The sequence below is a fragment of the Nerophis ophidion genome, linkage group LG06 (assembly GCF_033978795.1).
Source record: "Nerophis ophidion isolate RoL-2023_Sa linkage group LG06, RoL_Noph_v1.0, whole genome shotgun sequence".
In the NCBI taxonomy this organism is placed as follows: domain Eukaryota; kingdom Metazoa; phylum Chordata; class Actinopteri; order Syngnathiformes; family Syngnathidae; genus Nerophis; species Nerophis ophidion.
The window spans coordinates 68,970,846-68,988,737 of NC_084616.1; the positions used below are offsets into that span (position 1 = coordinate 68,970,846).

Sequence of the window (17,892 nt, forward strand, 5' to 3'; positions counted from 1 at the left end):
ACAACATGTCAACGCCGGGGAGGAAGAGGAGAGAGGACATATGGGGAAATGTTATATTTGACAGTCAAAAATAACAAGATGCAGTGTAAGAAATGCAGCGCGAGGATTACGGGGAAAAACACAACAAACTTGAAGCGACATTTCAATCAATCAATCAATCAATGTTTATTTATATAGCCCCAAATCACAAATGTCTCAAAGGACTGCACAAATCATTACGACTACAACATCCTCGGAAGAACCCACAAGTCAGTCAAATCACCCAGAAATCCACACACAGGTAAGCATTTTCCACAACATACAACTCACTCGACGTTATCCCGTTTATTACACGGCTTACTCGTGAAATACTAAATTTGAGACATGATTTTCATCAAAATACGACTTGTATCGGTGATTTTTCCGCTGTTTTGCTTTGACTTTCAGAAATTGAAGGGAAAGTTTACATATTACCCTTTAGTCGACGAAATCTACTGTAGTTTTCGTCGACTATAATCTTATGATATTTCGTCAACTAAAACTAGACTAAAACTAAAACAATTTAAATAACTAAATTATGACGAAAACTAAATTACATTTTAGTCAAAAGACTATGACTAAAACTAAATCAAATTTTGCTGTCAAAATTACCACTGGTAATAAGTCGGCTCTTACCGTAAACATGAGCGGAGCTTGTGTCGTTCTTCCTGCAGCAGCTGTCAAAGAGGCAGCTGCAACTTTCTTGGCTCCTCCATGGCTTCACTCAGAGACACTGGCGGTCACCACACCCCTCCGACTTTCAGGTATGACTTTATAATCTCACTAAAACACTAGTAACACAATAATCAGAGAAGGGATTTTCCAGAATGATCCTAGTAAATGTGTCTAATAACATCTGAATTGCTCCCACTGCCCTCGTCTTTTTTTTTTCTTTCTTCTAGTCCTTCACTCTCACTATCCTCATCCACGAATCTTTCATCCTGGCTCCAATTAATGGGGAAATTGTCGCTTTCTCGGTCAGAATCGCTCGCGCTGCTGGTGGCCATGATTATAAACAATGTGAGGATGTGAGGAGCTCCACAACCCGTGACGTCACGCACATTGTTTGCTACTTCCGGTACAGGCAAGGCTTTTTTATTAGCGACCAAAAGTTGCGAACTTTATCGTCGATGTTCTCTACTAAATCCTTTCAGCAAAAATATGGCAATATCGCGAAATGATCAAGTATGACACATAGAATGGACCTGCTATCCCTGTTTAAATAAGAAAATCTCATTTCAGTAGGCCTTTAAATGTAATGAAACTAAAAATGGTGTTATTGTCATTTTGCTCAAACAGAGTTTGCGGCTCCAGGTGGGTTAACTTTGGTGGGAAATGGGCTCAAATGGCTCTTTGTATGCTGAAGGTTGCCGACCCCTGCTGTGGACTATTTATAGCTGCGCCGTGATCATGAGCTTGTGTGCCAATTGTGACGCTCGGGTGGTGTGACGGCGATAAGTGGCGTGTTCCCAAGATGCAGATAGCCAAGGAGGCAGCGTGCAGGTAAAAAGTATTTAATGTAGGCTCCAATAAACAGAAGATAAGTGTCATTAGGAAAGGCATCCAAGCATAGGGAAGGCTATGCAAAACAAACAGAATGCTGGACGACAGCAAAACTTACAGAAAGTGTGCAGCAAAGACGGCGTCCACAACGGATATATTGTACATTTATCCATTAACAATTAAAGTCCCGACGCAGAGTGGTGGCCAGGATGCAACTTAAACAGTCCTAGTTGGTAACAAAAAACAGGTTTGACAGGTGTAAAGCTGTTATGGAAAAAACACCAACAAAACAAGAAAAAACACTAGAATAAAAACACAGGACCTAAAGCACTAAACGCAGGACAAACTCTACGGTGCTCAAAATAGGGCACAACCTGGTGTAGCAGTTATTATCATTGCAAGTGGGCCAAATCACATCCATTAAAAAAATAATACAAACCCTGTTTCCATATGAGTTGGAAAATTGTGTTAGATGTAAATATAAACGGAATACAATGATTTGCAAGTCATTTTCAACCCATATTCAGTTGAATATCCTTCAACATAATTGATGTTCAAACTGATAAACGTTTTTTTTTTGCAAATAATCATTAACTTTTGAATTTGACGGCATCAACAAGTGACGAAGAAATTGGGAAAGGTGGCAATTAATACTGATAAAGTTGAGGAATGCTCAACAAACACTTATTTGGAACATCCCACAGGTGTGCAGGCTAATTGGGAACAGGTGGGTGCCATGATTGGGTCCAAAAACAGCTTCCCAAAAAATGCTCAGTCTTTCACAAGAAAGGATGGGGCGAGGTACACCCCTTTGTCCACAACTGCGTGAGCAAATAGTCAAACAGTTTAAGAACAACGTTTCTCAAAGTGCAATTGCAAGAAATTTAGGGATTTCAACATCTACGGTCCATAATATCATCAAAAGGTTCAGAGAATCTGGAGAAATCACTCCACGTAAGCGGCATGGCCGGAAACCAACATTGAATAACCGTGACCTTCGATCCCTCAGACGGCACTGTATATAAAACCGACATCAATCTCTAAAGGATATCACCGCATGGGCTCAGGAACACTTCATAAAACCACTGTCACTAAATACAGTTGGTCGCTACATCTGTAAGTGCAAGTTAAAGCTCTACTATGCAAAGCGAAAGCCATTTATCAACAACATCCAGAAACGCCTCCGGCTTCTCTGGGCCCGAGATCATCTAAGATGGACTCATGCAATGTGGAAAAGTGTTCTGTGGTCTGACGAGTCCACATTTCAAATTGTTTTTGGAAACTGTGTCCTCCTGAACAAAGAGGAAAATAACCATCCGGATTGTTATAGGCGCAAAGTTGAAAAGCCAGCATCTGTGATGGTACGGGGGTGCATTAGTGCCCAAGGCATGGGTAACTTACACATCTGTGAAGGCATCATTAATGCTGAAAGCTACAGAATTTGGAGCAACATGTCGCCATCCAAGCAACGTTATCATGGACGCCCCTGCTTATTTCAACAAGACAATGCCAAGCTATGTGTTACAACAGCGTGGCTTCATAGTAAAAGAGTGCAGGTACTAGACTGGCCCGCCTGCAGTCCAGACATGTCTCCCATGGAAAATGTGTGGCGCATTATGAAGCGTAAAATAAAGCAACAAGACCCCGGACTGTTGAACAACTTAAGCTGTACATCAAGCAAGAACGGTAAAGAATTCCACTTTCAAAGCTTCAACAATTAGTTTCCTCAGTTCCCAAACGTTTATTGAGTGTTGTTAAAAGAAAAGGTGATGTAACACAGTGGTGAACATGCCCTTTCCCAAATACTTTGGCACGTGTTGTAGCCATGAAATTCTAAGTTAATTATTATTCGCTAAAAAAAATAAAGTTTGAGTTTGAACATCAAATATCTTGTCTTTGTAGTGCATTCAACTGAATATGGGTTGAAAAGGATTCGCAAATCATTTTATTCCGTTTATATTTACATCTAACTCAATTTCCCAACTCATATGGAAACAGGGTTTGTAAAATTGGGTTGTATATGATGTAACATAAAATTAAAACAAGTGAGAGGGAGTGTGGAGTTTGAGCAGAAAATGCCGTATTGCTGTTCTGTTCTTTGGTGTTCCAGTCGTTCAAATAGAGGGATAGAAAAGAGCCTTCATAGAGTCCCAAAATAAGTGGTTCATAAAGGTGAGTAAGTCAGGAAAAAAATGGAAGTGCGTCAAAGGAAACGGCTCTTAAAAATATCACATTCATCATCTTGTGGAATACAATCGGACCATGCTTGTGTCTGCAGCAATCCCTTTGTAAAATGTTTATTTGAACTTTTGATTTGTTTGAGAAAATATCTGAGGCAGTCAAATGTATTTTCCACTATATTAGTTGTGTTTGAGAGCAGAACTTAACATAAGAAAGGACAACGTCAGGTAAAGTCCTAGTAAAAAATATTGTGATTATTGGCCCAATCCCCCTTATTTTTGTTGTTGATTTTCATAACAGAAACTAAAAGCTTAGTTGTTCAGGAAACACAAGTGCTTTCTTCGACATAAATGACCGCATTATATAATCTTTGGTGCTATTCGTTAGCATCAAGAAAATATCCTTAATAGTTTTAATAAGCGAGATGAATAAAACTCTCGTAGGCTCAACAGCATATACTGAATCTTGATAACGCTAGCAAACATTGCTGAACAACAAGGACATTATTATGCAAAATAATGGGACAAAAGATGAACTACACACCATAAAAACAACTGCAGACATGAATTGTGAAGTGAATTATATTTATATAGCGCTTTTTCCTCTAGTGACTCAAAGCGCTTTACATAGTGAAACCCAATATCTCATTTTTACAATTAAACCAGTGAGGGTGGCACTGGGAGCAGGTGGGTAAAGTGTCTTGCCCAAGGACACAACGGCTAGGATGGCGGGAGCGGGGATCGAACCTGCAACTCTCAAGTTGCTGGCACGGCTGCTCTACCAACCGAGCTATACGTCCGCTTTCCCACAATATAAAGAGCGTGTCTGCCCAATGACGTTATAACTGTAGAATGATCGAGGGCGAGTTCTTGGTTTCTTATGTGGGTTTATTGTTAGGCAGTTTCATTAACGTCCTCCCAGCGCGGTAACAACACACAACAACAGCAGTCACGTTTTCGTCTACCGTAAAGCAGTTAGTCTGCCGTAAACAGCAATGCTGTGACACTCTTAAACAGGACAAAAATACTTAGGTTAGAAAAATACTGACAGAGAATAGAACAAGGATGGAAAATTCAACCCTTAACTTAATGTGTAGATGAGTGTTATGTGTGTGTATATGCGTAAATAAATGAACACTGAAATTCAAGTTGGTGAATTCTAGCTGTAAATATAGTGCTCCCCTCTTAACCACGCCCCCAACCACGCCATGCCCCCAACAACGCCCCCCGCCCCACCCCCGACTCCCAAAATCAGATGTCTCAAGGTTGGCAAGTATGCAGCACGCACACATAGAGCCGAGAACGGAAACAAGAAGAAACAGTGTTGAGAAGAAGAATGGCAAAAAACGTCAATTCCCCTGGTTAATAAAGAGAGTGCATGAAGTGCAATATGGATGTATTTGGGCTTTAAAATGATCGATAAAGATGAGGTTTTAAAACACGATCAAAACATACCTTGCCAAAGGTGGCATGATTGAAGTATTACAATCGTTGCTTCAAACTTATCTAAACAATTAAATAACACAGTCAGATCAACAGGTAATATAGTTAACTTGCTTCCACTGTGCACATTTAGATATGTAGATGCATACACAGCTGGTTGGCTTCTTGACAAAAATTAGCGCGGTTAAAACTGTCCACGTAAAGCAAACTAATCAAGTGAAATGACTGAATTTTGTAACAAATTCCTACTCTTTGTGTTTTATACCTGCTGCATGTCTTATCTGCATAGTTTCAGCTATACCGGGGGTCGGCAACCCGCGGCTTTCTAGCGCCGCCCTAGTGGCTCTCTGGAGCATTAACATAAATGTATGAAAAATAGAAAAAGATGAGTGGAAAAAACATATTTTTTGTATTAATATGATTTCTCTAGGAGGACAAAAATGACACGAACCTCCCTAATTGCTATAAAGCACACTGATTGTATCAAACATGCTTCACTGATTTGAATATTTGGCGAGCGACGTTTTGTCCTACTAATTTTGGCGGTCCTTGAACTCACCCTAGTTTGTTTACATGTACAACTTTCTCCGACTTTCTAGGACGGGTTTTACGCCACTTCTTTTTCCGTCTCATTTTATCCACCAAACTTTTAACGTTGTGCATGAATGCACAAAGGTGAGTTTTGTTGACGTTATTGACTTGTGTGGACTGCTAATCAGACATATTTGGTCACTGCATGACTGCAAGCTAATCAATACTAACATGCTACATAGGCTAGCTATATGTACATATTGTATCATTGTGCCTCATTTGTAGCTATATTTGAGGTCATTTAGTTTCTTTTAAGTCCTCTTAATTCAATTTATATCACATGACACACTATCTGAATGTAATATGGCTTTTAATTTTTTGCGGCTCCAGACAGATTTGTTTATGTATTTGTGGTCCAATATGGCTCTTTCAACATTTTGGGTTGCCGACCCCTAGTCTATACTGTAGTGTTGTTTTCAGAATTTAGTAATTGTAGTATTTTGCTTAGAGCAGGGGTGTCCAAAGTGGGACCCGGGGGCCATTTGCGGCCCACAGCTAATTGCTTACCGGCCCGCCACAGATTCGGAAATACTATTTCAAAAATAAATAAAAAAACATTTAAAAAAGTGGAATGAGGTGAAATCTAACAAGAAAAAGTTGCAATGTTGACACAAAGCTGTCATGCAGGCTGTATTTTTTAATTGATTTTCCATTGCTCAAATCAATGTTATAATCAATTATCTTCAAGGCTCCAAGTACTTCAAAAACCTTACTTTAAAATGTTTTATGTGCAAAAAAATATGCATATGTGTGGTTGCCATATAAAAACATCAAAGTTGTATTTACAAAAGACAATAAAACAAAACAAAATAATAGTTTAAATGTAAAATCGACAGCTATATCTGAAGTTGTTCTCGTAACTGAAGTGTTGAAAGTTAAAAAATATATATAATAAAAATGTATCACTTTATGAGTGGGGCAGGTTTTGGATCCCAAAGATATTTAGTGGGATTTTATTTATCTTTACATTGTGATTACTCAAAAAAATAATAGTGAATTAAAATCAATGGTGTCCTGCATTATTAGTCTTTTATGGTTTATTTACTAAATACTGCCTATTTCAGTTTTACTATAAAAACAAAGTTATCTTTGACAAAAAAAGCATAAAACCCCCCCCCTTTTTTTTTTACTTCATATCAACCTCAAGTTTATATAGAGATGTACTGTAAGCGTTAAATAATTAAAAAAATAATAATAATTTGACTTATTTTTAACATTTTAATGACTGACACCCTCTATGTTCCACGGCAGTGGTCCCCAACCACCGGGCTGCAGAATAATTTTTTATTAATTTTTATTTAAAAAAAAATATATAATAATTTTTTTTTTATTTATTAACTTTTTTTTATTAAATCAACATAAAACACACAATATACACTTACAATTAGTGCACCAACCACAACAACCTCCCTTTTTCATGACAAAGAAAAAAAAAAAAGGACCACCCCCCCCGGGCCGCGGGACAAATTATTGAGCGTTGACCGGTCCGCGGATACAAAAAGGTTGGGGACCACTGGTCCACGGGACCTCTAAAGGTAAAAAAAAAATAAAAATAAAAAAATACAAAAATCCATATATTTTCTTATGGTTTGAACATGAAAAATATCAAAATCGCCCCCGCATGCTTTAATTTTTCAATTTACGGCCCTCAGTGGAAAAACTTTGGACACCCCTGGCTTAAATCCAGACCATGTGGCAAACATAAATCATGACAAATGTAATACATTGTCAGTAATGCTTTGTATTCTATTCTAACCTAATCTTAAATTATGGCAGACTATTAAAATTAAGCCATTTTTTTTTGTCGTCCCTTCTATTTTGAAAAGCATCAAAAAGTATTAAAAACATTTTTTGGTATTGGTGCCAACATATTTGTGTCGGGACAATCCTACCTCAGTGTTAATAAATAATAATAGTTGTGATTACCACATGGTATCATATCATTAGACAAGGTTGTTAACGAAAGTAGGTCAGACATAATTATTGAAGACAATAAAAATCAAGTGCTAAGATGATTAATTCAGTGTTAATAATTAAGTTGGCCAGGGGGGCCCCTTTGTAGTTGAAGGTCAAAAATGTGAAGAATCCCTCCCTGCTCTAATATGACATAAAAATATGGTTGACTAAATCAGCATGGAGATTAATATTCTAATGCAAACTGATGTTTTGATTTGATGGTGCCTAATGGTTTTCAGCATCCTGCAGGATATTAAACATGCTGTATCTCTAAAAGTGAGCTTGCAGTCATAGGTAGTCATTATTATTCAGCCGGTTACAGAGTGCGGAAATTGCAGCACACAATTAAAACCTTTCAAACGGGATGTGAGTTGATGCAAAGCCGTCTGACGCACGAGGGCGTGGTCCCCTGCAGAGGCTGCCTGTATTAATCCCGATATGTCCCCGAGCGACACGAGGTACTTCAAGCTGATTACCACAGTTTTGTATTCGGGTGTTCAAAAAAAGTGGGAATCATCAAAAGCGTTTCGTCTTTTTCTTAATCGAAGACGTTGTAATCCATCTTGAGTGGAGGGCTCAGCTAATTAACCATCCGTCTCCCCTCTTTAACACCAAGAAGAAGGCCTCGTTAGCTGTAGAGGGGATGAGTGTGATGAGTTAAAGATGAGGATATTCAACTAACACACATGATTGTTCCTTTATGTTCACCTCACTCAATCCATTTGATGTCCAGTTGTTTTTTTTTCTTGTATCCATAGTAACCTGCTTGTACAAGTAAATAAAAGCAAAAGGAATTTGGTGCAATTGTGCGGGCCTTTGTTCTATTCAGAAAAGATTGTGATGATTGGAGTCAAGTTATGTCAGAGGCCGTTAGGGGCACTTATTCAGAATGACCTCTTACATACACTACTGAAATGCTCTTACATACATGGGAGCATTTCAGTGGTGTATGTAAGAGCATACGGTGCGGCGTCTTCAGTAATGCGGACGTTGTACCGATCCGTTGTGGTGAAGAAGGAGCTGAGCCGGAAGGCAAAGCTCTCAATTTACCGGTCGATCTACGTTCCCACCCTCACATATGGTCATGAGCTTTGGGTCATGACCGAAAAGATAAGATCACGGGTACAAGCGGCCAAAATGAGTTTCCTCCGCCGTGTGGCGGGAATCTCCCTTAGAGATAGGGTGAGAAGCTCTGCCATCCGGGAGGAACTCAAAGCAAAGCCGCTGCTCCTTCACATCGAGAGGAGCCAGATGAGGTGGTTCGGGCATCTGGTCAGGATGCCACCCGAACGCCTCCCTAGGGAGGTGTTTAGGGCACGTCCAACCGGTAGGAGACCACGGGGAAGACCCAGGACACGTTGGGAAGACTATGTCTCCCGGCTGGCCTGGGAACGCCTCGGGATCCCCCGGGAAGAGCTAGACGAAGTGGCTGGGGAGAGGGAAGTCTGGATTTCCCTGCTTAGGCTGCTGCCCCCGCGACCCGACCTCGGATAAGCGGAAGAAGATGGATGGATGGATGGATGGATGTAAGAGCAATTCAGTTGTGTATGTAAGAGCATTTCAGTAGTGTATGTAAGAGGTAATTCTGAATAAGTGGTGTATGTAAGAGCATTTCAGTAGTGTATGTAAAAGGTCATTCTGAATAAGTGGTGTATGTAAGAGCATTTCAGTAGTGTATGTAAGAGCATTTAAGTCGTGTATGTAAGAGGGAATTCTGAATAAGTGGTGTATGTAAGAGCATTTCAGTAGTGTATGTAAGAGCATTTAAGTCGTGTCTGTAAGAGGGAATTCTGAATAAGTGGTGTATGTAAGAGCATTTCAGTAGTGTATGTAAGAGCATTTAAGTTGTGTATGTAAGAGGGAATTCTGAATAAGTGGTGTATGTAAGAGCATTTCAGTAGTGTATGTAAGAGGTAATTCTGAATAAGTGGTGTATGTAAGAGCATTTCAGTAGTGTATGTAAGAGCATTTCAGTAGTGTAAGTAAGAGGGAATTCTGAATAAGTGGTGTATGTAAGAGCATTTCAGTAGTGTATGTAAGAGCATTTAAGTCGTGTATGTAAGAGGGAATTCTGAATAAGTGGTGTATGTAAGAGCATTTCAGGAGTGTATGTAAGAGCATTTCAGTAGTGTATGTAAGAGGGAATTCTGAATAAGTGGTGTATGTAAGAGCATTTCAGTAGTGTATGTAAGAGCATTTAAGTACTGTATGTAAGAGGGAATTCTGAATAAGTGGTGTATGTAAGAGCATTTCAGTAGTATATGTAAGAGTTAATTCTGAATAAGTGGTGTATGTAAGAGCATTTCAGTAGTGTATGTAAGAGCATTTAAGTCGTGTATGTAAGAGGGAATTCTGAATAAGTGGTGTATGTAAGAGCATTTCAGTAGTGTATGTAAGAGCATTTAAGTTATGTATGTAAGAGGTCATTCTGAATAAGTGGTGTATGTAAGAGCATTTCAGTAGTGTATGTAAGAGGTCATTCTGAATAAGTGGTGTATGTAAGAGCATTTCAGTAGTGTATGTAAGAGCATTTCAGTAGTGTATGTAAGAGCATTTAAGTCGTGTATGTAAGAGGGAATTCTGAATAAGTGGTGTATGTAAGAGCATTTCAGTAGTGTATGTAAGAGCATTTAAGTCGTGTATGTAAGAGGTAATTCTGAATAAGTGGTGTATGTAAGATCATTTCAGTAGTGTATGTAAGAGCATTTAAGTTGTGTCTGTAAGAGGGAATTCTGAATAAGTGGTGTATGTAAGAGCATTTCAGTAGTGTATGTAAGAGCATTTAAGTCGTGTCTGTAAGAGGGAATTCTGAATAAGTGGTGTATGTAAGAGCATTTCAGTAGTGTATGTAAGAGCATTTAAGTCGTGTCTGTAAGAGGGAATTCTGAGTAAGTGGTGTATGTAAGAGCATTTCAGTAGTGTATGTAAGAGCATTTAAGTCGTGTATGTACGAGGGAATTCTGAATAAGTGGTGTATGTAAGAGCATTTCAGTAGTGTATGTAAGAGCATTTCAGTAGTGTATGTAAGAGGGAATTCTGAATAAGTGGTGTATGTAAGAGCATTTCAGTAGTGTATGTAAGAGCATTTAAGTCGTGTATGTAAGAGGTAATTCTGAATAAGTGGTGTATGTAAGAGCATTTCAGTAGTGTATGTAAGAGGTAATTCTGAATAAGTGGTGTATGTAAGAGCATTTCAGTAGTGTATGTAAGAGCATTTCAGTAGTGTATGTAAGAGGTAATTCTGAATAAGTGGTGTATGTAAGAGCATTTCAGTAGTGTATGTAAGAGCATTTAAGTCGTGTATGTAAGAGGGAATTCTGAATAAGTGGTGTATGTAAGAGCATTTCAGTAGTGTATGTAAGAGCATTTAAGTCGTGTATGTAAGAGGGAATTCTGAATAAGTGGTTTATGTAAGAGCATTTCAATAGTGTATGTAAGAGCATTTCAGTAGTATATGTAAGAGGGAATTCTGAATAAGTGGTGTATGTAAGAGCATTTCAGTAGTGTATGCAAGAGCATTTAAGTCGTGTATGTAAGAGGGAATTCTGAATAAGTGGTGTATGTAAGAGCATTTAAGTCGTGTATGTAAGAGGGAATTCTGAATAAGTGGTGTATGTAAGAGCATTTCAGTAGTGTATGTAAGAGCATTTCAGTAGTGTATGTAAGAGCATTTAAGTCGTGTATGTAAGAGGTAATGCTGAATAAGTGGTGTATGTAAGAGCATTTCAGTACTGTATGTAAGAGGTAATTCTGAATAAGTGGTGTATGTAAGAGCATTTCAGTAGTGTATGTTAGAGCATTTCAGTAGTGTATGTAAGAGGTAATTCTGAACAAGTGGTGTATGTAAGAGCATTTCAGTAGTGTATGTAAGAGCATTTAAGTCGTGTATGTAAGAGGGAATTCTGAATAAGTGGTGTATGTAAGAGCATTTCAGTAGTGTATGTAAGAGCATTTAAGTCGTGTATGTAAGAGGGAATTCTGAATAAGTGGTTTATGTAAGAGCATTTCAATAGTGTATGTAAGAGCATTTCAGTAGTATATGTAAGAGGTAATTCTGAATAAGTGGTGTATGTAAGAGCATTTCAGTAGTGTATGTAAGAGCATTTCAGTAGTGTATGTAAGAGGGAATTCTGAATAAGTGGTGTATGTAAGAGCATTTCAGTAGTGTATGTAAGAGCATTTCAGTAGTGTATGTAAGAGGGAATTCGGAATAAGTGATGTATGTAAGAGCATTTCAGTAGTGTATGTCAGAACATTTCAGTAGTGTATGTAAGAGGTAATTCTGAATAAGTGGTGTATGTAAGAGCATTTCAGTAGTGTATGTAAGAGGGAATTCTGAATAAGTGGTGTATGTAAGAGCATTTCAGTAGTGTATGTAAGAGGGAATTCGGAATAAGTGGTGTATGTAAGAGCATTTCAGTAGTGTATGTCAGAACATTTCAGTAGTGTATGTAAGAGGTAATTCTGAAACGCTCACACTTTATTTTTATTTATTAATTTTTTTTTTTCTAGTCCTTCACTATCAATATCCTAATTCTTGAATCTTTCATCCTCGCTCAAATTAATGGGGAAATTGTCACTTTCTCGGTCAGAATTGCTCTTACTGCTGGTGGCTCACATTATAAACAATGTGAATATGTGTGGATCCCTGCAACTCGTGACGTCACGCGCACATCATCTGCAACTTCCGGTAGGGGCAGGGCTTTTCTATTAGCGACCAAAAGTTGCGAACTTTATCGTCGATGTTCTCTACTAAATCCTTTCAGCAAAAATTTGGCAATATCGCGAAATGATCAAGTATGACACATAGAATGGACCTGCTAATCCCGTTTAAATAAGAAAATCTCATTTCAGTAGGACTTTAAGGCCTATCATAGCTCAGGGTCCCGATAGCTGCATGGTTTAAATGTAATTCCGAAGTGAATACTCTGGGGCGGAGTGGCTCGGTTGGTAGAGTGGCCGTGCCAACAACTTGAGGGTTCCAGGTTCGATCCCCGCTTCCGCCATCCTAGTCACTGCTGTTGTGCCTTTGTGCAAGACACGTTACGTAGATAATATGTAGATAATGGGTTTCACTTTGCAAAGCGCTTTGAGTCTCTCGAGATAAAAGCGCTGCATGAATATAGTTCAAATCTATACTTTGTGTGGTCCAGCCTCACTAAGACTACCTCCAGCTGCACCTTTATTACCATGTTGACTATCGTTAAACTTTTCAAATCCCTTTTCTGTGATGCACTGCCATCAGAAGAGTCTCCCTTACACCTGGGAGACTAGAATCAAGGTACAAAAGTTAAATAAAAACAAAACAAAAGTGACGTTGTCTTTCCTCAGTGTAGCGACACACGACAACGATATTTTTCTGCCAGTGTATTGAATTGATTAACGTGGACCCCGACTTAAGCTGGAAAAAACTTAATGGGGTGTTACCATTTAGTGGTCAATTGTACGGAACATGACTTAAAAGCGTTATCAATACTCATTGAACAGGAAATGATTAAACTTAAGAGATGGTTTGATGTCAACAAATTATCATTAAATGTAAAAAAAACTAAGTTTATGATTTTTGGTAAGAGGAAAAGAGGGGACACCATCAAACTGTCAATAGATGGAATTGATATTGAAAGGGTTTCTGAACTTAGATTTTTAGGAGTGATACTGGATGACGGTTTGACATGGAAAGCTCATATTGCACATGTACGGAAAAAGATGTCTAAGAGTATTTTTATATAAACAAGATAAAATATATGTTAGATTATAGGGCAATGCGCATATTCTACTGTGCACTTATATTGCCATATATCAGCTACTGTGTGGGAGTGTGGGGGAACACTTATAAGAGTAACATAAAGGCATTGTATCAATTACAGAAAAGAGCTATAAGGATTATTCATAAAGTAGATTACTTAGAACACACGAACATTTTATTTATTAACTCTGGACTATTGAAACTACAGGAGCTAGTAAAGCTACAGACATTGTGTGTCATGTTTAAGGCTAGAAGTAAAACATTACCAGCAAATTTACAAAAAATGTTTGTCATCACTTCTTAGAATACAGAGCATAGAAGAACAACAATATTCAAGGACAACTTTAAAACAAATGTGTACATCAGTGGTTGGCGTAAAATTGTGGAATTCTCTTTACAACGAGATAAAAAACTGTAAAAGTATATTCCAATTGAAAAAAATATATAAAGATAGAACAATAAGATCTTATGGACAGCCATAAGTGTTTACATTTAGTTTTGTATTTATTATTTTACTAATTTTTTTGTCTGGTTTTGTATTTGCTCTGTATCATTCCGCGAGGTGTATATTATATTATTACTATTATTTTCTTGGTTTGGTTTATACTTTATGAAGTTTTGCACGTGTTGTGTTTTTCTTGTGTTTTTTGTTTTTGATTGTTTCATTACATTCGGATATATGTGTCGGCTTAAATGATATTCATGAAGTAAGATAATGTACTATGTCAAAGGGGGCAGGAAATTATAAGATTTTCTTTCTTTCTAGAAGCATTTAAGTCTCACCTTAAAACTCATCTGTATACTCTAGCCTTTAAATAGACCTCCTTTTTAGACCAGTTGATCTGCCGCTTCTTTTCTTTCTCCTATGTCCCCCCCTCCCTTGTGGAGGGGGTCCGGTCCGATGACCATGGATGAAGTACTGGCTGTCCAGAGTCGAGACCCAGGATGGACCGCTTGTCGGGACCCAGGATGGACCGCTCGCCTGTATCGGTTGGGGACATCTCTACGCTGCTGATCCGCCTCCGCTTGAGATGGTTTCCTGTGGACGGGACTCTCGCTGCTGTCTTGGATCCGCTTGAACTGAACTCTCGCGGCTGTGTTGGAGCCACTATGGATTGAACTTTCACAGTATCATGTTAGACCAGCTCGACATCCATTGCTTTCGGTCCCCTAGAGGGGGGGGGGGGGTTGCCCACATCTGAGGTCCTCTCCAAGGTTTCTCATAGTCAGCATTGTCACTGGCGTCCCACTGGATGTGAATTCTCCCTGCCCACTGGGTGTGAGTTTTCCTTGCCCTTTTTTGGGTTCTTCCGAGGATGTTGTAGTCGTAATGATTTGTGCAGTCCTTTGAGACATTTGTGATTTGGGGCTATATAAATAAACATTGATTGATTGATTGATTGATTGATTGATCTTCATCCTGCTCCTTCTCAGGAATTGTGTGAATTTAAATTGTATAATTGTGATATAAATATGTATCGTTCTAAATGCACATCAATGAATGAGACAAATACAAATGAAATGAAGATGTACTGAACTGTGCAATCTACTAATAAAAGTATCAATCAATCAATCAAAAAGCCAAGAGTGCGTAACTAGATCTATTTTTCTGTACAGTATTGATAATCCATTGGAATGTGTCATAACCATGAAGCGCTGCACGCAAAATGCCACAACATAAAACACTGCACGAAAAACGTCGCGATACCAAATATCATAATACGGAATGTTGTAACCAGGCAGTCGAGCACACCCTGTATCTCGATATTGCAAAAGCAAATTTTGCAAAGAGCGTCATGGGTACCTGCAACAGTTTCCAGCGTGTGTTGAGTTCTTCGATGCGTTCCAGATTGTTTGTTGAGAGCTGGAGCTCAGGCGGACCGAACGTGGACGCCAACTGGTTCATGTGGACCACATCCTCGTAAATAGGAGCGATTTCTTCCTGGAACTCCTAGACCAAACAAACAGAGCGAAGTCATTTAGAGTAACAATTGTCGTGTGTAAAAATCTCATCCTCCACCTTGACTCTTTCAATGTGCTCTGGCAGAGAGTCGATGAGAAGTTCTCCGACCGGCTCCCAAGCCTCCTTCACCATCTCTGCCTGCCTTATCTGGCCGTCCACAAGGTCCTGAGTCTCCTGGAGCTCAATCAGCCGCTTCAGAGCCGCCTCAAGCCTCCTCAGCCAAACAGCAGAGTCGTTATTGAGCCGCTCCCAGCTGGTCATCACATTGTCCGCTTCCTTGCGCAGGATTCGCCCGACATTTTGGGCACGCTCTTCGGGGCTGATGTCTAAGGATCAAGTAATCATAATTATTCAGAATATACTGAGAGTAAACTAAGACTTTGCAAAGAAATGGAAATGACAAAGACTGGTCATAGGTTGGCTCTGTCTCAAAATCCACACTTTTTGATAGTACACTTCAACAAGTATACTGTGATACATTGCTGAGTGGTCACATTTTGATAACGTGATGTTGTTGACTTACTGTAAAGAACAGTAAAAAGATTTACCCTAGGGCTATTGAACTAAATTGCTTTGGGGGCCACATTTCCAGAAAGCTAAGGATCGGTGGGCCGGACTGTGTCTTATTTCGCATATTCTGGAGAACCAGCTTCCTCTACAGTTTTCACGTCTGGGTCGCATGATAATGTGCGGATCGTTTTCCCAGAATGAACTATGCAGGTAAAACAACGATTTATTTACCGTTAGTCAGGAAATACAAACCCCGTATCCATATGAGTTGGGAAATTGTGTTAGATGTAAATATAAACAGAATATAATGATTTGCAAATCATTTTTTCAACCCATATTCAGTTGAATATGCTACAAAGACAACATCTTTTTTTTCCATCCATCCATCCATCCATTTTCTACCGCTTATTCCCTTTCGGGGTCGCGGGGGGCGCTGGCGCCTATCTCAGCTACAATTTGTTGTTGCAAATAATCATTAACTTTAGAATTTGATGCCAGCAACACGTGACAAAGAAGTTGGGAAAGGTGGCAATAAATACTGAAAAAGTTGAGGAATGCTCATCAAACACTTATTTGGAACATCCCACAGGTGTGCAGGCTGATTTGGAACAGGTGGGTGCCATGATTGGGTATAAAAACAGCTTCCCCAAAAAATGCTCAGTCTTTCACAAGAAAGGATGGGGCGAGGTACACCCCTTTGTCCACAACTGCGTGAGCAAATAGTCAAACAGTTTAAGAACAACGTTTCTCAAAGTGCAATTGCAAGAAATTTAGGGATTTCAACATCTACGGTCCATAATATCATCAAAAGATTCAGAGAATCGGGAGAAATCACTCCATGTAAGCAGCGTGGCCGGAAACCAACATTGAATGACCGTGACCTTCGATCACTCAGACGGCACTGTATAAAAAACCAACATCATTATCTAAAGGATATCACCACATGGGCTAAGGAACACTTCAAAAAATCACTGTCACTAATTACAGTTTGTCGCTACATCTGTAAGTGCAAGTTAAAGCTCTAATATGCAAAGTGAAAGCCATTTATTAACAACATCCAGAAACGCCGCCGGCTTCTCTGGGCCCGAGATCATCTCAGATGGACTAATGCAAAGTGGAAAAGTGTTCTGTGGTCTGACAAGTCCACATTTCAAACTGTTTTTGGAAATATTCGACATCGTGTCATCCGGACCAAAAGGTAAGCGAACCATCCAGACTGTTATCGACGCAGAGTTCAAAAGCCAGCATGTGTGATGGTATGGGGGTGCATTAGAGCCCAAGGCATGGGTAACTTACACATCTGTGAAGGCACCATTAATGCTGAAAGGTACATACAGGTTTTGGAACAACATATGCTGCAATCTAAGTGCTGTCTTTTTCATGGACGCCCCTGCTTATTTCAGCAAGACAATGCCAAGCCACATTCAGCACGTGTTACAACAGCGTGGCTTCGTAAAAAAAAAAGAGTGCAGGTACTTTCCTGGCCCGCCTGCAGTCCAGACCTGTCTTCCATCGAAAATGTGTGGCGCATTATGAAGCGTAAAATACGACTGAAGCTCTACATAAGCTGAAGCTCTACATAAAACAAGAATAGGAAATAATTCCACTTTCAAATCTTCAACAATTAGTTTCCTCAGTTCCCAAACGTTTATTGAGTGTTATTAAAAGAAAAGGTGATGTAACACAGTGGTGAACATGCCCTTTCCCAACTACTTTGGCACGTGTTGCAGCCATGAAATTCCAAGTTATTTATTATTTGCAAAAAAAAAAAGTTTATGAGTTTGAAAATCAAATATCTTTTCTTTGTAGTGCAAATCATTGTATTCCGTTTATATTTACATCTAATACAATTTCCCAACTCATACGGAAACAGGGTTTGTACACATCAAACAGAAAAGCAAGCCGATAGCATGGGAAGCTATGGCGAAACTTAGTCCAAAAACAGGGATCACAAAGGTGTTCACACGGAGCTTGTTGCATGG

General features: G+C 39.1%; 1 protein-coding gene across 6 annotated transcripts in view; it reads right to left on the reverse strand.

The window, feature by feature from the left end:
• The window catches only part of dmd (dystrophin), a 518,793-nt gene that overhangs the window by 117,024 nt on the left and 383,877 nt on the right, over positions 1 to 17,892 (reverse strand). For all 6 annotated transcript variants that reach the window (XM_061904726.1, XM_061904725.1, XM_061904723.1 and 3 more), the window contains 2 exons: positions 15,458 to 15,726; positions 15,242 to 15,388 (listed from right to left, as the gene is read on the reverse strand). In XM_061904726.1, the coding sequence (XP_061760710.1) occupies positions 15,242 to 15,388; positions 15,458 to 15,726 (416 nt within the window). The remainder of the gene's footprint in view (positions 1 to 15,241; positions 15,389 to 15,457; positions 15,727 to 17,892) is intronic.